General features: G+C 34.7%; 1 protein-coding gene and 1 long non-coding RNA gene across 2 annotated transcripts; one reads left to right on the forward strand and one right to left on the reverse strand.

The window, feature by feature from the left end:
- Positions 1 to 5,914: 5,914 nt before the first annotated feature.
- Positions 5,915 to 8,937, reverse strand: LOC110864121. The gene is made up of 5 exons (XR_002549642.2): positions 8,680 to 8,937; positions 8,421 to 8,596; positions 7,413 to 7,667; positions 6,877 to 7,164; positions 5,915 to 6,118 (listed from the first exon to the last, which is right to left on the reverse strand). It is a non-coding gene; the product is annotated as an uncharacterized LOC110864121 (long non-coding RNA).
- A 13,253-nt stretch (positions 8,938 to 22,190) lies between these two features.
- Positions 22,191 to 23,399, forward strand: LOC110864123 (F-box protein VBF). Its single transcript, XM_022113212.2, has 3 exons — positions 22,191 to 22,517; positions 22,620 to 22,738; positions 22,819 to 23,399. Exons 1-3 carry the CDS (start codon positions 22,257 to 22,259, stop codon positions 23,285 to 23,287), a joined length of 849 nt encoding a protein of 282 aa, XP_021968904.1. The 5' UTR covers positions 22,191 to 22,256; the 3' UTR covers positions 23,288 to 23,399.
- Positions 23,400 to 24,172: the final 773 nt, after the last annotated feature.

Genomic DNA, 24,172 nt, shown 5'->3' on the forward strand with positions numbered 1-24,172 from the left:
AACGGAAGTTCTGACCTGAGCTCTCACGGTTTCGCATCTAACCCTTTTACAGATATCAGCTGTGGTATACTCACCTGTAAGACTGAATATTTGGGATCTGGATACGGGAGTATATTCAAGTGGAGTGATACACAATTAAGTTTAAGTCTCTAAAACATTAATATCGTATCTCGAATCGATTGAAAATTGTGTTGAAAATTTAAGAGGACAAACATACTGACAATCTAGGTAAATTGTTTAAAGCTTAAAATGAAACCAAGCTTAACGGTGTTGTTGATTTGTCTCATAAACTGATATGATCCTCTTGCAGGAACTCACAAAAAATTTTGTTTGTAAACATTACATTTTTGTTTTGTTTTTCAAGTAGTGTCAGGTATTATCTCTTAGAAAATCCAAAAAGATTTTAGTGTTTTAGTTTAAATTTTTTTGAAAAACTCAAAAAGATTTTCGACAACTGATATTGGAAATCTGATTTTCAAAATTCCGAATGCTAAACATGATGAACAAAATTTGAGGGGGAGTGTTTGTGAAAATCAAATTGTTTTCGATAAATCTAACCTTCTTCAAGTGGTTCATCATAGATTGTTTTGAGGGGTGTCATATATTGGTGCAGAGGTATCTGATATGTGATAAAATTAGAAAATTTATTTCTGGGTTAAGATTGTGCAGGTAGCCAGGTTTCGATCTCAGAAATTAATGCTAAAGATTTTTGATAGAGTCAGGATATTCGATTCTAAAAGTCTATCAAGATCAGATTCTGATTCTGAAGATTATGTCAAACTGATGATGCTGATGAACTTAAGGAATCAAGAGATCTGATCAAGAGAATTAGAGTGTTTGAATGCCAGACAAAGATCCTAAAGATGTTACTGAAGAACAAAAGAATGCCAGTAAATCGAGAGGGGGAGTCTGAAGATTGAAAGAAGAGGAAGCCCAGAGACTGATCAAGCTTGACGATGTGAAGATACAACATTAAAATCAGAGTGTGTTAACGACTCCATCAACATCTGAGGGGGAGTCTGTTGGTGCACTACATCTGTTGATTCCGTCTAGGTGTCTAGGATCAGATCTTATATCGAATTGTATAGCATAGGGCTCAGAATACGAGAAAACAGGAGTTTGTATAAGTGTTAGGAGTGTGGATCGCTTTTAGGGTCACATGGGTCTTGGATCGCTCATACGACACTTTGTGGGTCGCTTTTGTGACATGCCTGGATCGCTCATGTGTCATTTGACCACATGAGCGGCCCCAAAACCCTATATATAGGTCTTGAGCGATTCTCATTAGTAAGGACCTTGTTTTCCATGCCGAAGCTCTGCCGGTGTGATGTTTGAGCTGTAAATCATTTCTAATCAATACAAAAGATAGTTAGAAGGAAGAACAAGCTATATCTACTTGCTATTCTTATTATTCCGCATCTGAATTGCAAGAGTTAACCTCTGAACGACTCGTTCGGGTCAGCATACGATCCTACAGGTTCCACTCTTCGATTTTCAATCTCGCCAAAGTTTCGTATTTTCGATCAAATTAGGGACATGTACTAACTGGAAGGGAAAAATACCGTTAATCTCCTGGCGGCGAGAGTATTATGCCTATTAGGTCAAAGCATGTCTCCCTGATTCGAAAGGACTTGCGATGCACTTTGGAATAGTCGAAGTTTCTAAACCTGAAGCACTCCAATACTTGTCAAGCCTCTCTTTTATATTAACTTAACTTTTATGCGATTTAATACTTTTTACCTAATCATCGTCTTACACAATAAATTAATACACGCCTACTAATATGTTATACTTGATTCGGGATTACTGGACATTCTTTATGTGATAAACTGGTCACTAACTTCGGATGAAGCCACACCTTGACATATGTAGTGCTTGTGAAGCACTATAGGAGTAGCGCACCACCACATGGATTTGTGGTAATGTCAAGATATTCATTCATACATTATAGATCTTTTCATAGCAACGAAATGATGACATGTGCTATGATTAGATGACGCTTTATACATTACGGATCTTTTCATAGCAATGAAATGATGACATGTGCTATGATTAGATGACGCTTTATACATTACGGATCTTTTCATAGCAACGAAATGATGACATGTGCTATGATTAGATGACGCTTTATACATTATGGATCTTTTCATGGCAACGAAATGATGACATGTGCCATGATTAGATGGCGCTTGCGTTAAACGTTGGGTTGACATTTTGTCATTAACTTTGATCAAGCCGCACCTTAACATATATAGCGCTTGTGTAGCGCTATAGGAGTAACGCCCGCCGCATGGACTTGCGGTCATGTTAAGTCATTCATACATTCATACAACATACATACTTGCGGACACGATGGTTTGACCAGTGAGATCACATGCCAGTAATGCGTTAATCTAGTTAACTAAAATATATCATGTGGACTATTCAAATAATTTAATCATACTCATACATATACTTGCACCTTATAACCTCTCTCATACTTAAACACAATCATGCTTACATATAATCATACTTTCATACTTAAACTTGTATACGTTATCATTCATACTCGTAATACATTAATAAACCCTGACCCATACACTACTAATACAAACTACGCAGATCATGCACAAACCAAAATAATCACGGATGCATACATGATTATATTGGTAGGTGCATGAAAACCATAGTAGGTTCTACTGTGTATTGTAAGACTGAAAGTAACATGACACCGAATAGCGAAACAAATATAACATGGTATGAACGTGGTGGATACGCCGCTGGTACTTCCTATATATAAGTGTTCCAATCATGTTACCAAACTTTCGTAAAAACGTGCCATGAGAAAGTCAGTGTTTCTCCATACCATATTGAATACAAACTTTGATCGCACACAATCTATATTTCGTTTATACCCAAACGCACTTCAAGAATACCATCTTTCCCAGAGTCTTTCCTCTTAAATAAATTTCGGGACGAAATTTCCTAAAGTAGGGGAGACTGTAACGCCTCGTTTTTTTCACATCCTTATTTTAGAAAATAAATATTTGTATCATAATTCGAGGCGTTAAAACATAATAAAAATATATGTATATATATATATATATATATATATATATATATATATATATTATTAATCGTTATACGTACGGTCAATCATTAATATATATATATATATATATATATATATATATATATATATATATATATATACGCAACTCGGTGCGTTTCTTTTCTCAATTGCGCGATCAACGTCAAATACCGATCCTTTCGACATATGTTGGTCTTAAAGCAATAATATACGATAATTTACAAAGTTCAGGAACAAAAACGGGTTTTAAAAATACGTTTGGGACGCATGAAGACTGCGCACACGTTGATGGACTTTGGGCCCAACCCACTCAAAACCCTAGACAAATATAAGAATCCTAAACTCTTTCACCCTCATTCTAACCCTAGCCCACCCACCTAATCGATCTCTCTGCTCTCTCTCTCTCTGAACTCCGGTGATTCCGACCGGTTTTCCGGCAAACAAACACCATGCCACGACCACCCTCCTCCTCCCTCTTTCACACACGGCCACACCCTCGTTCGTCTCTCTCTCACCCACTCTCGCTCGTCTCCCTCCCTCTCGGTTCAGTAAACGCCTGACACCACTCGGTGGTGGCGGTGCAGGGCAGTGACGGTGGTGTGGCCGACAACGACAGTAGTTCACGATGGCTCGGTTCTGGTTCGGGTTGAACCGATTTGGGTTTAGGGTGTGGATTTGTGTTCGATTCAAGTTCTATTCGGGTTTGGCATGGGTTTGTTTCCGGTTCAGTCGCGGGTTTAGGTTTGGGTTAGCTCGGGTTCACGCCGATTCAGTCTTGGTTTGGTTCACCTTCTTTTGATTTGGGTTTCAGCTTCAGTTTGGTTCGGGTTTGTTTTGGACGAATTCAGATTCATGGCTCGGGTCTCGACATCAGATGGTTCAAGTTTCAGTTTGGTTCATTCCAGTTTGGGTTGTTTGATTCGTATGCGGTTATGATGTGGTTCGAGTTTTGATTCAATTCGGGTCTCGTTCGGTTCAGTCAAAGCTGGTCAACATTAGTCAAACCTGGTCAAACAGTCAACTGTGGTCGAACAATCGGCGGGCCAGTCTCGGTGTTCGGTAAATTCTAAGTCTTGATGCTTATTATATTTTTGTTATGTTAATAAATTTGTATTTCGCGAAACCGATTCCACGTATCATATAATAAGATTCGCATATATATATATATATATATATATATATTTTCATCGACCAAGTTTAGGTAAAATAACGACACGTTTGCATTATATTATTTCGTATATTTAGATGGTTTTAAATACGAAATGTAGCTTTAAAAATCGAACAGTTACATTAGTGCCTATCTACGTTTTTGACATTGGGCGAAGATGTTATAATTATTGTTATTGAGTCGTTGAAGTTTGAAATTATAAGGATGTTATCGCGAAAACGAATCCTATACAATTTGTTCACAAAAATACATAGAAATTTATATATTTATTGCAAGGTTGCGCTTTGACAAATAATATTGGCAACTTGTGTTGTCGGGATCGTCCAAAAACAGAGGAAACTTTGCCCAATTTTCGTAAAATCCGCGAAACGATAGGAATTTAATCACAAGTCAAAACCTATGGGATTCATTCAGTTTTACAAAAGTAACCATAATGTACATTTATTTTAATAACGGATTTGTTAACTTTCGTTCTCCAATACGAGGTGACCTTGGTGGCCATCATTCAACCTTCACTACGTTGCGAATATACCAACAGAAGCTTCACTATATTGTGAGCATACACTACAAGAAAACTGGGTTTTTAGTACGCGCAAAAACGTCCTAAAATACTATTTTATAGGACCTTTCATTTAATAGGACCAACGGTAAAAGCGTTTCATGTAAAGGGGTCGTAATAAGTCCCGGAACTAAAAAAGCGTCCTAACATCTCAAATAAGATTATGAAACCAATTTTATGGTCGCGTAATATGTCTTTGGACATCCAAAATAGTGTCCTAATAAAAACATATTAGGACACTTTTATGATGTTCTAACATGTGCGTACATACTTTTAAATTTTTGATACACTTACAAGCGTCCTTAGAAATTAATTGATAGGACCCTTATGATGTAACATTATAGCTAATTTAGTACCAATAAAAAGGTCCCAATATACCAAATAAGATCATGAAACCAATTTTATGGTCGCATAATATGTCTATAGACAACTTGGAAAGCGTCCTAAAAAGAACATATTAGGACACTTTTACAATCACTACAAAAAAATTGTCATCTAGTGGCACACAAAAAGTGCCACAAAAAAACAAAAAAAATGCCACTAAAGACCATTTTTGGAATGGGCGGCACCCAAAAATAGTGCCACTAGAAGCGGTGACGCTAAAGCCTTTTAGTGACACTTTTTGATCTACCGCTACAAACTTTTGGTCTTTTAGTGGCACTTTTTTGTTTGCCACTATATAGTTTTGAGCTTTTAGTTGTACAAATTAAATGCCACTATACATTTATCATATTAGTTTTAGTTTTGATTAATTAAAATCATTATTTAATTACAATATAAAATAAAAATAAAAATAAAAATAAAAGTATAAAATATAGAAAGCATAATATCATAACTTCGATTATCTTCCAAATGTCTAACAAGTGTCACATTGAGTCTAAATATCTAACGTATAAAACAAAAACCTAATAAATATTTAAATAAAAACTCAAAACTTCATTGTGCTCATAAATAATATCCTCATCAATTGTGTCATGGTTGATGGTTATCACCAACTCCCATTATGCAAAGTTTTATATCCTATTAACCATTTGGTCCTTCACTCTCCTTACACTGGTTTGCAACAGATGACATCCATCTTGCTAAACCAGCATCTCCTGATTAAAACATTGAAGACAAAAAGTATTATTTCTAAATTCCAGATGCACAAGTTAAACTTTTAAAAAGTTTAAAAGAAACTAATTAATAGCAACAAGCTTTTTCAAGTGAAATTTACCATGAGAAGAAGCAAGATTCTATAATCATTTGCCAATTGAAACAAAAGTGGAACTAAGATCAAGGATACATAATAAACTTAAGCCATGGTAGTAGTCATTCTACCCTGTCATGTAAAATCGAAGATATAATTAGTTGCAAAGAGCAAAAATTTTAACATGTGAAAGTTGAAATTAGAGTCGGCCATTTTAGCCCATTTAATAAAGAACTAGCAAGTGCACCCGCGCATTGAGCTGGGCTCGTGCTATTTGTAAATTTCAAATCTATCTATGATTAGCCAACTTTGAGAATAAAGTAGTACTAACTATGACCATGACGACTCGGAACGGTACCAGTACTCTGGTTACTTTAACGGTAAATACCGGTACCGAATTGTAACCATGACGGTTATTTTTTATACCGAAAACAGTGAACATCAAGTTACCCAAAAATCATCAACACCTTTACCATGTCAAGTTCTAATTTTCATATAAACATGTCTATGTTTTTAATACCATTGATAATTATAAAATCCTACCATTCTAGCATCACATAATCAGTTTCATCCCTAACTATTTTAAATCACATGTCATCAGATTTATTATCAAAACCACCACCACTTACATCAAAAATATAATATATTAAAGATATCCATAATAATAACTTTAGTTGTTATGTCACAATAATAATTTTAGATGTTATGTAAGTTATATACAATTTGTATAACTTATACTCCTTCGTTTATTAGTCAACAGCAAACATTTATTATTCCTTCCATTTGTTTCAACAGTTTAAAACATCTTTCTGGTCTTAATAAACAAACAAGCAGTCAACAGGTTTACAAGATTAGGAAGACGAGGGTATAAGCATAAACCAAATACTGACCGATGGGCTACAATGGGATGTAACTGCCACTGTTATAGCTGTGAATCGGAGCTCCACCAGAAATACACCGGGCCCGAACCAGCAATACATGAAGAGAGCCACCGCTGTCGTTTCTGGTATTACCATCGCTGGTGAGCTTCTCCACGGAGTCCGTTATCCGCCGGTAAAACAGATTACTTCCTCCGTTGCTGAAACATGATAGGTGGTTTCAGATGTGACGACTGCCACCACCAAAACTCATCGGAGGGGAAGCCGCTCAGCCGCAAGTCGTCCTAGCACACATCTCTCCTGATATATACTTAACAGAAATAACTAACCAAGGCATGTACATATGCTTGAGTCCAAAATGCCCTAAAACTAAAATGAATTCTAGTACGCTTTATCCCAGATTTTTGTTTCATTTTCGATAAATTTTGTACTCGGGTTAAAGGAACAACAATCACATTATCCCAAGGCTGGATCAATTTTTTGGTGACCCAAAGCGAAAACAATACCAAGAAATGTTATGCTCAGATAAGAGAGTTTAATAAACATACCCAACTGTGTTTGCTGAAGCTACAGTTTTAACTGCTTCATTCCCAGATAAATTAGTTCTTTCGTCTCCAATAAATGAAGGTGATTTGGAATGAAATGGCTGGATATCTTATACTCAGATGAGAGAGTTAATAAACAATGCATTTACTGATACATATAATCCAAGAAACTACAAACTTGCCTGATTCAACCCGGTATCAGCATCAGAAACATTTTCGTCACGTACATGATCGTTTTCTATACCAACTTCTACAAACCTGAACAAACAAATTAAAAAATCTCCCAATCAAATTAATTAAGAAGTAAACACAAAAGCCAACCTCCACCATCCAGCCAACCAACACACACTTAACTTTTCTATACCCCAAACACTTTAGTTCTTTCAACACTAATCCAACACCAACAATATCACACTTAAAAGTATAATATCACACTTTTTCTTTCCAAAATTCAATTTCTCTGTTTAATTTTTCAAATTCCGTAATAAACACAACCATGGTTGTAAAAGTCGCTAGGCGCTCCCTAGTCGGTCGACCGGGGAGTTGAGAGTACTCGGTCTAGGCAGAGAGTACTCGGGGAGTATTCGGACATGTTAAATTATAAAGAAATTACTTTTTAGAGATTAAATATATGTCAAATAACATAAATTTACTAATATTTATATCAAAATATATGAAAATGATATTCATTCCTTAATATGATAGACATAGAAATTATGTTTTATTATTATTTAAGTCAAACTAGGCCCGAGTTGACCTACTAGATCCAATTCTGGCCAAGGTTGACCGCGTTTGACTGACTCCAAGTAATTAGGCGGATTCGAAGAAAGTCGCCTCGGCAGCCTACCTTGTAGCGACTACTCGGGGAGTACTCGGCCTTGGAAACCTTGTTTTACAACCATGAACACAACTAAAATCCCAAAAAAAACACAACAATTAAACCATAAATTATTACCAACAAATATACATTTACATCAAACAAGCCCTAATTTTTTAAAAAACACACAAAACCTGAATCAAAATCACCACTTTTTGAGAAGACGAATGCAAGGCCCAACTTCTAGGGTTCCAAATAGACGAACGAAGTCAACTAGCACCACGAGCCGTTTTTGTTCTTTGTTTTGCTTTTGTTCTCTCAGCTCCAGGAATTATTCAACTCCTTTCTGCATCTCTTCCCCTTTTGAATCCTAAATCAACTTTGTATTTTGATAAATCTGTACTTTTGTTTAAAATCAAGTGAGTAACAAAGGATATGACCAACGATCTATACCTTCACACATACATGCTTATCCACACTCCAATCGACAAACATGAGTATGAGCGGCGTTTGGATCTGAGAGCTTGAAATCATCTATCCAGATCGGATCTCTTAAATTGAATGAACGAGACAGAGAGAGCGATGTTTGAAATCGATGGTTTTAGGTTTTGAGATCTGGTTGTTTGATAGCGAGACAAAGAGAGGGATGTTGGAATGATGCTCAATTTAGTGGGCGTTTGGTTCGCAGTAATTCAATGGAATTTAAGGGAATTGGAATTTGAATTTCATCTCTTAACATGTTTGGTTCACAGAATTTGATGGAATTGGAATCCCAATTTCAATCTTCATGTGTTTGGTTAACAATGGAAGGAATTCAAAATCCTTCCTATATGTGAAGGATTTAAAGTAAATTCATTGGAATCTTCGACCGTTTCGACCTGCACTGTTTCAACTCGTACCATTTCGACCCATACTTGTTTTGATCCGAACCGTTTCGATTCGTACCGTTTCAACGCGAACCATTTCCATCCGAACCGTTTCGAATCGAACCATTTCAACCCGTACCGTTTCGAATCGAACCGTTTCGACGCAAACCGTTTCGACCAAACCGTTTCGACGTGAACCATTTCCACCTGTACCGTTTTGACGCGAACCATTTCGATCCGAACCGTTTTGACGCGAATTGTTTTCGACACATACCGTTTCGAATCGAACCACTTCGACCCGAACCATTTCGACCCGTACTGTTTCGACCTGAACTGGTGGTTGTGGGTGTCGGGGTGATGGATTCCAATTCATTTGACAACCAAACACAACAAAAATGGAACTGAGATTACAATTCCAACAATTTCCAATTCCAATTGGAATGTTTAAATTCCAAATCCAATTCCTTCAAATTCTAATTCCTATACAAATTCCAATTCCAATTCCAATTCCAAATCATTCCGCGAACCAAATGCCCCCTTAGGTTTTGCTGATCAAGGGGAATTTGGGTTTTTGAGAAAATATGGAAAATTTGGGCGGGTGAATTTGGTATGGGTGGGAAACATGAAAATTAAATGAAATTGAATTGAAATTGGAACAACAATTAGTAATAGATAATCTGAAGAGTAAATTACAAGTTTTGTCCTTTATCTATATATCAAATTGCAGGCGGTGTCATTTGGTGTAAAACTTGACGAGTTATCTACTTAATGTTTCAAAATCTTACACGTTATATCCTTTGGCCCTAACCCAGTTAATGTTTTTGGTTAATTAAATCAGGTCACTATGATCCATTAAGGCCCAACGTGATCCATTAAAACATAGGTGGTCCATTGTGATCCATTAAGGCCCAATATCGTCCATCAAGACATATATGATCTACTATTCTTCATTGTGATCCATCAAGGCCCAATATGATCCATTAAGACGTATATTATCTACTATTCCCCATTGTGATCCATCAAGGCGAAATATGGTCCACTAGGACATATATGATCTATTATTGTCCTTCGTGGTCCATTAAAAACTAATATGGTCCATTAAGTCGCATATGATCTACTATTCCCCATTGCGATCCATTAAGGTCCAATATAGTCTATTAAAACGTATATCATCTATTGTTCCATATTGTGATCCATTAAGTCTCATTATGGTCCGTCCATTAAGACATATATGATCTACTATTCCCCATTGTGGTCCGTTGAGCCATATATGATCTATTATTCTCCTTTGAGATCCAGTAAGACCCAATATGGTCCATTATGAAATATATGATCTAGTAGTGTCCATTGTGATCCATTAAAGCCCAACATGGTCTATTAATACATGTACCATCTATTAATGTCCATTGTGATCCATTAAGGCTCAATATAGTCCATTGAGACGTATATGAATGATCTACTAATGTCCTTTGTGATCCATTAAGGCCCAATATGGTCCATTAAGACATATACCGTCTATTATTACCCATTATGCTCCATTATGGCCTAATAGGTCCATTAAGACATGTATGATCTAATATTGTCCGTTGTAATTCATTAAGGTCCATTAAGATACGTATGCTCTAATATTGTCCATTAGGATCCATTAAGGCCCTACATGGCGCATGAAGCCATGTATGATCTATTATTGTGCGTTGTGATCCATTAAGGTGTAGCATCCGTCAAAATCGGACCTCCGAAATCCGACCCGGATCGTAAAACCGGTCCCTTTTCAAATAAAAAAAAAGAATATTTTTTTTTTATTTTCGATCATTACGTTTTGCGTTGGATTAAAACTGAAATAAAAGTGGAGGTTTATTAGCAAAACTCGGTAAACTCGGTTACTAGTTATAAAGGACATAATTAATTTCGTTAAAATTTGTGGTTAAAACAAGTTTTTTAACCTAAAAGGGGTAAAATCGTCAAAATATCAAAGTTACAATTTAAGGGGTTGTTTTTGTAATTTATGGAAACTATATATTTAAATGGGTTAACTAACTAGGTTAGTAAACCTAGTTAAGTGAGTATATATTTAATTAACTAGGTTAGTTTATTGGTTACTTTATAAAGAGAACATCCTAACTGAGTTAAGTGGTAAGTTATATCCAGTTAACAAAGTTTAGAAACAAGAGGGACTAGTTTATCCTAACTGAGTTAAGTGGTAAGTTATATCCAGTTAACAAAGTTTAGAAACAAGAGGGACTAGTTTACAAATAACCGAAGTTACAAATTAAAAGAAATTAAAAATTTGTAACCCGTGGGATTTGAACCCGGGTAAAATTTTACACATTAAGCGCAGATAACCTGCTGAGCTATCAGCTATTTTGTGATAAAACCCAGTCCTAATTAATTTAACTAAACTAAAACGTGGACTGTGTTCTTTCTTCTTTGTTTTACCAGCAGCGCAGCCCGAATCTTTGACCCGACGTTTTGTGTACCACTGGATAACGAATACGTTTCACCTTGATTCAGTTTCACTCGGTTTAATGATGGAATCAGTTACGGATGCTTTTATCGACTGAGTTAACTTCACTTAATCAATTAAGGAATAAATTAAAACAACATAATTACCATGAAAGTTTAACATGAACACGAATTGGGTTTTCTTTCACTTTCATGAATTAACCGACATGGCTTTCACCGTTGGGTTCCTCTCATCAAACCATGTAAAGCCCCACTAAAATTTCTCCATTTCATCATCTATACATCGCGAATTTAATCGAAGAACATTCTAGGGCTTGTAACTTGTGCAGACGATATATCCTTCAATTCTCAACCTTTTCAGGTGATTCCAAAGCCCAACTTGCTTACTTTTTCGTTCTCTACAAAATCCCTCTATCAATTTCAGTGATAGAAGGCTAATTTATCCTAATTTATTTTTAGTTGAAATTAGGGTTTTCATGTATAGAATTTGGGCCTTTTAGCTTTATACCTGTGTTTTGATGAAATTGAAAGTATAATATTGTTATATATCATACTAGTGTATTGTGTGTAAAGTTTGGAAATTTTTAGATATCAATTGGAATTTTGGTGAATTATTTATGTTTTAATAAGTAGATAAATCAAATAAAAATACATGATAATTTTAAATAAATTCGATAAATATATCTATTGGTTATTTCAGAGTATATGAACACTAGGGAATTTTAATATAATTTTCCTTAATTTTTTTTGGGAATTCATGAATATAATTTGGATTTATACATGTTTTAATTATTCTAAAATACTAGTTTATCAGAAATAAATTCTATAAATATTATTACTGATTTTGTATTAGGTTCTATAATTGTTTTCAGATTCTTATATAAATTTTCTATAATTTTAATTATCTTATCAATGGATTTTCTTTTAAGTAAATGGAATTTTTTTTATAAAATTTATTATTTTAAATTAAAAAAAGTGATAACCATGAAATCTAAGGTACGCTTTTGTTAGATGAATTCTATTGATTTATCAAAATTGGTAACATTTAACGATTATGATAACATACTAAATTGGTATTACTATAATGATTATAATCATGACAATTTGTACAAAATACTGATTTGTATATTACTTTGAAAACTCATATAAGTCCCCAAATAGGAGAACCCGATTTCCTGAAATTTATATAATGTCCGTTTGCTTAGGATTCAGTTATTCATTTTAGGGTGATTGTCATTTTAGATATAATCTGGTTCTTGTCGTGCGGTGTTTCACAAGACTAAGCAGGAACACAACCTGTGAGTAGATTCGACTCTTTTCCCCTTTTTGCCATTAACTCTTTTTGGGGTGTATCTCGTGCTCGATTTCAAATTTATTAACTAAATTGATAACATGCTATTCGATGTGTTTCTATGTGTCATTTGTTGTTAATTTCTATTGTTTCTCTATACGTGCATCTATGTATTACTCGCTTTGTGTCACAGGTTTCACGTGGATCCACCTGGCTGACCGGTTCCCCACGACCATGGGTTGAACTCGGTATCGCCATCATTGTTTCACAATTTCGCAGATTCGCCTTTCGGGTCTTGAATCTCTGTGTGTCTATGGTTACTAATGTTGTTATGTTTGTGTTGCTTATGATATATTTGTTGAATTATTGTTATATTGAGAGACCTAGTTTCACATTTGATAATGCATGTTATAAAATAAGGTTTTCTAAAATTAATAAAAAAAACGTTTTTAAATAAAAACCGAATCTATTCACCAACATGTTTGTTGACCCGGATCTTGAGTTGAAGACATGTAGGATTGCCTTAGTAATAAACCGGCTATGATATGTTGCTTTTATTTATTTGATTTTGTAACTTGACATTAATGTTTGAATTCTATGTTATGTGTGACAAAATTTAATTTGGTGACTTTAAATATTAAACTTATAATAGTGTCATAAGCTATGGGCAATCATCATGCCCCGTACCATTCCGCTGCGGGTCGGGGTGTGACATAAGGCCTAATACAGTTCATTAAAACTTAGATGAACTATTATTGCTCGTTTTGATCCATTAAGACATATATGACCTGCTATTGTCCGTTGTGATCCATTAAGGCCTAATATAGTTCATTAAGACATATATGATCTACTATTATCTGTTGTGATCCATTAAGGGCCAATACGGTCCCTTAAGACATATAGGACCTACTATTGTCCGTTGTGACATAACTCACGGGTCAATAACCTAGTGTTATTATAAAACTCTAGGGAATAAACGTCCTATAAAACTTATGTTTTACGACTCAAATATCAAGTGTCCTATTAAGTTATGTTATAATAGAACTCTAGTGAATAAGCGTCCTATAAAACTGATGTCTTATGACTCAAATATCAGGTGTCCTATTACAGTGTATTATAATAATACCACAATGATTAAGCGTCCTATAAATGTTAAATTTATAAGACCCAAGCGTTAAGTTTCTTTTTAAGTTATATTATAATAAAACTCTAGCGAATAAGCGTCCTATAAAACTAATGTTTTATGACTTAAATATCAAGTGTCCTATTACAGTGTTTTATATTAACACCACAATGATTAAGCGTCCTATAAAGTTTAAAGTTATAAGACCCAAGTGTCAAGTGTCCTATTAAGTTAAGTTCTAATATGACTTCGACTAGAAAGGGTCCTATAACACTGAACATATATGACTTAACTACAACGTGTCCTATTAAGTTATGTTATAATAGAACCCCAGATGATCAAGTGTCCTAATACAGTACCACATAATGGGACACTAACAATTAAATGTCTTATAAATTACTTTATTAGGATCTACATTTTAAGTGTCCTATTAAATTATATGATAATAGGACCCCAAAAAAGCATCCATCTTATTAAATAGTTTTTTAGGACACCGGTTTAGTAGAGTATACTATAAAAGGACCCCAAAAGTTCATTAGTCCTATTAAATAGTTTTTTAGGACCCTCTTTTACAAGCATCCCACAGAAAAGGTCCTAAAAAGCCATTTTTGTTGTAGTGATACTCGACCCCCTTTTTTTACACTTTAACGCGTTTTGGGGTGCAACATGTATCATTTAACAAAAATTCATATTATACGAAATCAAACGTATTCTCGATATGCTTACGTTAGTTATGCACGCTAGTTTCATTTTGTACATACATGTTATTTGTTACGCTTGTGGTAGCTATACTTGCTAGTTTCAACTTGTATATCTATCCTATTTCGTTATGCTTAGGTTGTTTATGCATGTTAGTTTCAACTTGTTTATCCGTGCTATTTGTTACGAGTAGGGTGTTCATGTACGCTAGATTTAACTTGAATGTAAGTTGCCACATTGGATTGAGATAAGCTTTTATACTTATACTTATATTCAAACTTGTATGCTCGCCAATACCTTTGTATTGATCTATGCTTTTAATACATGTTGCAGGAATATCAATGACTCATGGAATCTAGTAGGATTGCCTAGGAATGCATTTAAACGTTAAATACTTGTTGTATTGTATTTTATTTCATACATGTTGTAATTAGTTCCAAAACCATTGTATTAAACAGTTATGAAATGAAATGAAATTATATTTCTTTTACACGTGTTGTGATTCAAAATTTGTATTATCTGATTTAAGCAACGAAAAGGGTAACTATTAAATACTTGTCACAAATAGCGTTATGAAGCCTCTTGCAATCTCGTCTTTTCGTCTCACTCCGATGGTTCCGCCATCGGTTGGGGTGTGACAGATTGGTATCAGAGCCATAACTATAGGGAATTAGGTAGAATTGCCATGTCCGACCTATTCTATAGTCTAAGTACCAAAACTCGACCATTTCAAATTCTTGCTTGATATGTAGTCCTTCCTCTTTGCTTCTACCTCTCCTTTTGTCTAAATAAACGATGCGTCTTTTCTAAGACATTTCACACAATACATACTTGAAGATACTCATATTCCGCAATCGAAACGACTCACTAGAATAGGGGTGATTCCCGCCTTTGGTGACGAATTTCAATCCACCTTACATTTTATTTTGCACAAAATTTCACCATCAAGTCAGGAGTGATATCCGTATCTTGGTGGGAACTTCCATTTCATACTCTAGTGGTTCCTTATTTACGACTCGAGGTTTTATCTTTTTTCGTTCAATAAACCACATTTTGGGGACGAAATTGTCAAACTTGGATTGATATCCACACCTTGGTGACTGGTTCCACTCTTCGATTTTCAATCTCGCCAAAGTTTCGTATTTTCGATCAAATTAGGGACATGGACTAACTGGAAGGGTAAAATACCGTTAATCGCCCGACGAAGAGAGTATTATGCCTATTAGGCCAAAGCATGTCTCCCTGATTCAAAAGGACTTGCGATGCACTTTGGAATAGTCGAAGCTTCTATACCTGAAGCACTCCAATACTTATCAAGCCTCTCTTTTATATTAACTTAACTTTTATGCGATTTAATACTTGTTACCTAATCATCATTTTACACAATAAATAATACACGCATGCTAATACGTTATACTTGATTCGGGATTACTGGACATTCTTATGTGATAAACTGGTCATTAACTTCGGATGAAGCCACACCTTGACATATGTAGTGCTTGAGAAGCACTATAGGAGTAGCGCACCGCTGCATGGATTTGTGGTAATGTCAAGACATTCATTCATACATTACAGATCATTTCATAGCAACGAAATGATGACATGTGTTATGATTAGATGACGCTTTATACATTACGGATCTTTTCATAGCAACGAAATGATTACATGTGCTATGATTAGATGACGCTTTATACATTACGGATCTTTTCATAGCAACGAAATGATGACATGTGCTATGATTAGATGACGCTTTATACATTACGGATCTTTTCATAGCAACGGAATAATGACATGCTATGATTAGATGACGCTTTATACATTACGGATCTTTTCATGGCAACGAAATGATGACATGTGCCATGATTAGATGGCGCTTGCGTTAAACGTTGGGTTGACATTTTGTCATTAACTTTGATCAAGCCACACCTTAATATATATAGCGCTTGTGTAGCGCTATCGGAGTAACGCTCGCCGCATGGACTTGCGGTCATGTTAAGTCATTCATACATTCATACACACATACACACTTGCGGACACGATGGTTTGACCAGTGAGATCACATGCCAGTAATGCGTTAATCTAGTTAACTAAAATATCTCATGTGGACTATTCAAATAATTTAATCATACTCATACATATACTTGCACCTTATAACCTCTCTCATACTTAAACACAATCATGCTTACATACAATCATACTTACATACTTAAACTTGTATACGTTATCATTCATACTCGTAATATATTAATAAACCCTGACCCATACACTACTAGTACAAACTACGCAGATCATGCACAAACCAAAATAATCACGGATGCATACATGATTATATTGGTAGGTGCATGAAAACCATAGTAGGTTCTACTGTGTATTGTAACACTGATAGTAACATGACACCGAATAGCGAAACAGATATAACATGGTATGAACATAGTGGATACGCCGCTGGTACTTCCTATATATAAGTGTTCCAATCATGTTACCAAACTTTCGTAAAAACGTGCCATGAGAAAGTCAGTGTTTCCCCATACTATATTGAATACAAACTTTGATCGCACACAATCTATATCTCGTTTATACCCAAACCCACATCAAGAATACCATCTTTCCCAAAGTCTTTCAACTTAAATAAATTTCGGGACGAAATTTCCTAAAGTAAGGGAGACTGTAACGCCTCGTTTTTTTCGCATCCTTATTTTAGAAAATAAATATTTGTATCATAATTCTAGGCGTTAAAACATAATAAAAATATATGTATATATATATATATATATATATATTATTAATCGTTACACGTACAGTCAATCATTTAAATATATATATATATATATATATATATATATATATATATATATATATATACATACGCAACTCGGTGCGTTTCTTTTCTCAATTGCGTGATCAACGTCAAATACCGATCCTTTCGACATATGTTGGTCTTAAAGCAATAATATACGATAATTTACGAAGTTTGGGAACAAAAACGGGTTTTAGAAATACGTTTGGGACGCATGAAGACTACGCACACGTTGATGGACTTTGGGCCCAACCCACTCAAAACCCTAGACAAATATAAGAATCCTAAACTCATTCACCCTCTTTCTAACCCTAGCCCCCCCCCCCCCCAATCAATCTCTCTGCTCTCTCTTTGAACTCCGGTGACCGGAGTAATTCCGGCAAACAAACACCATGCCACGACCACCCTCCTCCTCCCTCTTTCACACACGGCCACACCCTCGTTCGTCTCTCTCTCTCACCTACTCTCGCTCGTGTCCCTCCCTCTCGGTTCAGCAAACGCCCGACACCACTCGGTGGTGGCGGCGCAGGGCAGTGACGGTGGTGTGGCCGACAACGACAGTGGTTCACGATGGCTCGGTTCTGGTAACCGATTTGGGTTTAGGGTGTGTATTTGTGTTCGGTTCAAGTTCTATTCGGGTTTGGCTTGGGTTTGTTGCCGGTTCAGTCGCGGGTTTAGGTTTGGGTTAGCTCGGGTTCACGTCGATTCAGTCATGGTTCGGTTAACCTTCTTTTGATTTGGGTTTCAGCTTCAGTTTGGTTCGGGTTTGTTTTGGACGGATTCAGATTCATGGCTCGAGTCTCGACATCAGATGGTTCAAGTTTCAGTTTGGTTCATTCCAGTTTGGGTTGTTTGATTCGTATGGGGTTATGATGTGGTCTGAGTTTCGCTTAAATTCGGGTCTCGTTTCGGTTCGGTCAAAGCTGGTCAACATTAGTCAAACCTGGTCAAACAGTCAACTGTGGTCGAACAGTCGGCGGGCCAGTCTCGGTGTTCGGTAAATTCTAAGTCTTGATGCTTATTATATTTTTTTATGTTAATAAATTTGTATTTCGCGAAACCGATTCCACGTATCATATAATAAGATTCGCATATATATATATATATATATATATATATATATATATATATATATATATATATATATTTTCAGCGACCAAGTTTAAGTAAAATAACGACACGTTTGCATTATATTATTTCGTATATTTAGATGGTTCTAAATACAAAATGTAGCTTTAAAAATCGAACCGTTACATTAGTGCCTATCTACGTTTTTGACATTGGGCGAAGATGTTATAATTATTGTTATTGAGTCGTTGAAGTTTGAAATTATAACGATGTTATCATGAAAACGAATCCTATACAATTTGTTCACAAAAATACATAGAAATTTATATATTTATTGAAAGGTTGCGCTTTGACAAATAATATCGGCAACTTGTGTTGTCGGGATCATCCAAAAACATAGGAAACTTTGCCCGATTTTCGTAAAATCCGCGAAATGATAGGCGTTTAATCACAAGTCAAAACCTATCGGATTCATTCAGTTTTATAAAAGTAACCACAATGTACATTTATTTTAATAACGCATTTGTTAACTTTCGTTCTCCTATACGAGGTGACCTTGGTGGCCATCATTCAACCTTCACTACGTTGCGAATATACCAACAGAAGCTTCGCTATATTGTGAGCATACTCGACCCCCTTTTTTTTACACTTTAACGCGTTTTGGGGTGCAACATGTATCATTTAACAAAAATTCATATTATACGAAATCAAACGTATTCTCGATATGCTTACGTTAGTTATGCACGCTAGTTTCATTTTGTACATACATGTTATTTGTTACGCTTGTGTTAGTTATACTTGCTAGTTTCAACTTGTTTATCCGTGCTATTTGTTACGAGTAGGTTGTTCATGTACGCTAGATTTAACTTGAATGTAAGTTGCCACATTGGATTGAGATAAACTATTATACTTATACTTATATTCAAACTTGTATGCTCGCCAATACCTTTGTATTAATCTATATTTTTAATACATGTTGCAGGAATATCAATGACGCATGGAATCTAGTAGGATTGCATAGAAAGGCATTTAAACGTTAAATACTTGTTGCATTGTATTTTATTTCATACATGTTGTAATTAGTTCCAAAACCATTGTATTAAACTGTTATGAAATGAAATTATATTTCTTTTATAGGTGTTGTGATTCGAAATTGTATTATCCGATTTAAGCAACGAAAAGGGTAACTATTAAATACTTGTCACAAATAGCGTTATGAAGCCTCTTGCAATCTCGTCTTTTCGTTTCACTCCGATGTTTCTGCCATCGGTTGGGGTGTGACAAAAGGTTTTTGAATCAATGTCGGTAAAAACCAAGAAATATTCATCGTCTAAAGGGACCCCTTCAACCACTTTACGCCATCTAGCCGTCAAACAAGAAGAATCCGACCATCCATCCATTTTGACATTCCAAAATCTGTCTCCAAAATATATTGTTGCCATTCCACCTTTGAAGTTTTGACCGTAAAAGTCATTCATAAATTTTTATTGTATTAGCTATAAAACAAATTCAAAAAATTATTAGTACAGAATTTTAAAAATGAAACAGTTGTTCAAAATCAGTACAGAACCTATATAAAGTCACTTACAGACATTCCAGATTCGGTATTAATATGTGCTGTAAGATACGAGTTACCACATACCAATGCTTTAAAACATGTAACTTCAAATTTTAACGGCCCAACTGCTTTTATCAATACGTCATCTTTGTATTTCAATCCATGATCCCTAACTAACGTGATCCAGCCACCAGTAAATACAGGCTCTCCATTTCTTTTCCTGGTACGTACCATCCTCAAAGTGTCACCATCATGTATTTGTACTGTTTTACAATATGGGACTTTATCTCCCCACAGAACAGTTGCAAAATCAGTAGGCACCGTCTAATAAATCAATAACAAACATGTCAAATTATAACCTCAAATATTTATATAACATTATCACGAAATAAAAAAAACATACCAAAAAGACTGGTTCTTCATTAGCAATAATCATTAGGAATGAAAGAGCCATTTTTGTTGGATCCATATCTGCACAAAATCTTATGGATGCAGAAAATCAAATAGATACTTAAAATTTCATTCTCACAACTAATAATGATCCGAAAATTGCACATAAACAAATAAACAAAAACAGGGCACTAGTGAAGTGCAAACAATCGAAATCTCAAATTTAGGGTTTCAAGTAATCAAAGCCAACAGTCACTAACAAAACATTTACTAATCTGCTATGTCATCGGAAAATAAGGCGTTTGATCGTTATCAAGGATTTAGGCTTTCATGAGAAACAAGTTAAGAAATCAACATAAAACACAAACGATTGAAGTAAACTGTTATGTTCCGGTCATTATTATTTGGTTTCCGGACACTAAGACTCAGATTATCAAACAAATAAACTACGAAATCTTGAAAAAATCAAGAAATCAGATGAAAAAAAGATACCTAATGGAGAAGTTTCTTGTGAATGTTAATCGATAACTGTGGCGTAAATGTTATCGTTTGCGAAATCAGCGTGTATGAAAGTTGCAGAGGGTTTGAGTTTGGTAGGGTGAAGTGAGGGTTTGAGAATGTTGAAGAAGCCAATAATTGTTAGGGAGAAGTGAGTGTTGAGAGTTTTGAGAGTATTGAGGGATCAGGTTAAAAATTTGATTCATCCAAACAAATAAAACCCACCCACATACAATTGGATCCTGTTATAAGTCTTTGGATTTTTTTTATTTTAATGTTTGCCAAAAAAACATGAGTGTTTAATTTATAAGAAATCATATAAAAAATTTTCTTTTGCAAATATAAATTTTTTTAAATCAACCTAACCCGTCAAGATAACGGGTATATAACTTAGAAATGCTCTGCTATGTTTGTATAAAAATAGAGAGGCCTACATGTTACGAAGTACATTGAAATGGTCTGGGTTAGGGAGTACGTTGAAATATGTTGTGTAGATTGGATCGAGCCACACTTTCATGTTATAGAGTTAATTATTGTATTAAATACTTATGTCATAACCTGTGAAGCTCACGGGTCTATAAACACACTTGAGATCATACATTTGGATTATGTAATGAAAATTCATTGCGTGATGTAATTTATACCCTTTTAAATTGAATTTTATTTGCTATTGTTTTTTTTTTTTTGGTTACATATATAATGTTGTCGGTTGGGTCTATTTGATGACGAAATCGTTTTCATACTGTTTTATCTTTAATTTTATTTTAAAAATACATGACATATGAATATATTTCGCTACCCAAATGAGTTGAAGCTATGATCAAAGTTGATTGTTGTTACTCAAGCACAGGTTACGTCTGTGTCTCGACATGTCTATATAGAGTCATACAAAATAATACTTTTATAGATACAGATTTTTTAACACAACCTATAACACATAAAGCTCACGGGATATAACCTAGTATGCTATATGTAAAAGTATCACATGTTTTTTGTCCCTTAGAATAATATAATGTTCTGTAGATTGACTTCCATATGGCAATGCAAGGCATCAATGGCCCACCTCTTCCAATCAAATCCCATTCATATTCAAACAAATACAACGGTGTCCCACAACTTGCCTAGACACCTGGTTTCTCAGAAACAACCACCACCCACCACTAGATCTCACTTACTAATACTATATATCATTATCCACCCTTTGCCCACAACATAACAAACATTAATCACCCGCCATTTCATCATTCCCAAAAATCTAGATTTCTACTTTACTAGAAATGGCCGCCAGATTGAGCATGTTGCCAGAAGACTGTATTTCCACTGTTTTATCACTAACCTCTCCATCAGACGCATCTAGATTTATGCTTGTATCTTCTTCGTTACGGTCCGCTGCTGAATCCGACATCGTTTGGGACAGATTCTTGCCGTCTGATCTACCTCGTATTCTCTCAAGATCACACACTCAACTCAATGTTTCTTCTAAGAAAGAATTGTTTTTCCAGCTCTGTAGTTGTATTCCTATGGATGGTGGAATCAAAGTGAGTTTGTGTTTGTTATTCTCTCCACACTTTTAAAAATTAACTTCCACTTTAATTTATGGGTTTAAAGTATTGACCTTTTGACTTGTGTAATCCATGCAGAGCTTTTCATTAGACAAAGTAAGTGGGAGAAAATGTTGGATTCTGTCAGCAAGAGCACTTTCTATTTCTTTAAGCAACGAACCAAATCATTGGACTTGGACTGCCAATTCTACCTCAATGTGTGTTAAAATTATAGATTGATTTTTGAATGAATATATCAGTCAAATGGAAGGTAATTTAACTTTCGTAAACTGTGCAGATTTTCTGAGGTAGTTGAGCTAAAAACAATATCCAACATGGAAATTGAAGGAAGGATACAGACCGAAGATTTATCTACTAACACAACATACGGTGCTTATCTTATAGTTAAGGTTTCTGATCACTCATTTGGGTTAGACGCTATTCCATGTGAGACATCGATCTCAAGCGGGACATGCTCGGTTACCAACACAACATATTTATGTCCTCTAGATGAGCAAAAACAACAGTTAGAATTGCTGTTTTTCATGAACCGGAGACAAATGATGGAGAAACGGGTAGTGGAAGGAGAATGCCAACGACCGAGCAAGAGAGGAGATGGATGGATGGAAATCGAAATTGGGGAATTCTTTGTTGGAGAAAAAAGTGAGGGTGTGAAAATGAATTTAACGGAAGTGAAGGGTCAACAACTAAAAGGAGGACTTATCATTGAAGGAATTGAAGTTAGGCCTAAATGTGAACAACTATAACTCTATAAGACCAACCAGATTCGTTTATTGTCTCCTAACAAATTTGTTTAATTACTTACTAGGTTAGAACCCCGTGTATTACACGGGTTGAATAAATATAATTTTATATATTAAATACCAAAAAGTTATGTATTTATGAACCACGTATATTGTACGGGTTAAATAAATATAATTTTATATATCAAATAATAAAAAAAGTTATATCTTTAAAAACCATGTGTATTACACAGATTAAATAAATGTAATTTTGTATACTAAATACTATAAACGTCGTATCTTTAAAAAACCTGTGTATAATCGGGTTGAAAAAAATCTACCAAATAATAAAAAAATCCATCTTTAAAAACATCGTATATTACACGTGTTGAATAGATCAAAAAAAGAGTTATATCTTTAAAAATCATGTGTATTACACAGATTAAATAAATGTAATTTTGCATATTAAATACTAAAAACGTCGTATCTTTAAAAAAAAACCCGTGTATAGTCGGGTTGAAAAATCTACCAAATAAAAAAAATTATAATCCTTAAAAAACCCCGTGTATTATATAACAAATGATAAAAAGTTATATCTTTAAAAACTTCATGTATTACACGGGTTAATATTGTATACTAAATAATAAAAAAAGTTATATTTTTAATAAATTAGGATAAAATTTAATATTAATTCATTATTTATGTACTTAATATTAGATAAGTAGGAAAGATAGGTATTTGTTTTAAAAATATATTAAATTAAGAATTTAGATTTAGGGATAATAGTTTATTAAAGTATAATAAGATTTAATATTAACATTGATCGTTGAAACATTGGTGTAATTTCACTTAGCATGATTCGTGTGAAGTTTATTCAAGTAGAAAGTTTGTTGGAATTGAAATTCAAGT

The sequence above is a fragment of the Helianthus annuus genome, chromosome 6 (assembly GCF_002127325.2).
Source record: "Helianthus annuus cultivar XRQ/B chromosome 6, HanXRQr2.0-SUNRISE, whole genome shotgun sequence".
Taxonomy (NCBI): domain Eukaryota; kingdom Viridiplantae; phylum Streptophyta; class Magnoliopsida; order Asterales; family Asteraceae; genus Helianthus; species Helianthus annuus.

What these genes read in the sequence shown, in the direction of transcription:
- LOC110864123 (XM_022113212.2), top strand. Translation starts at nt 22,257, where the DNA reads ATGGCCGCCAGATTGAGCATGTTGCCAGAAGACTGTATTTCCACTGTT. An exon ending in CTATGGATGGTGGAATCAAA is followed by an intron (nt 22,518 to 22,619) that starts GTGAGTTTGTGT and finishes TAATCCATGCAG; the next exon opens with AGCTTTTCATTAGACAAAGT. An exon ending in ACTGCCAATTCTACCTCAAT is followed by an intron (nt 22,739 to 22,818) that starts GTGTGTTAAAAT and finishes TAAACTGTGCAG; the next exon opens with ATTTTCTGAGGTAGTTGAGC.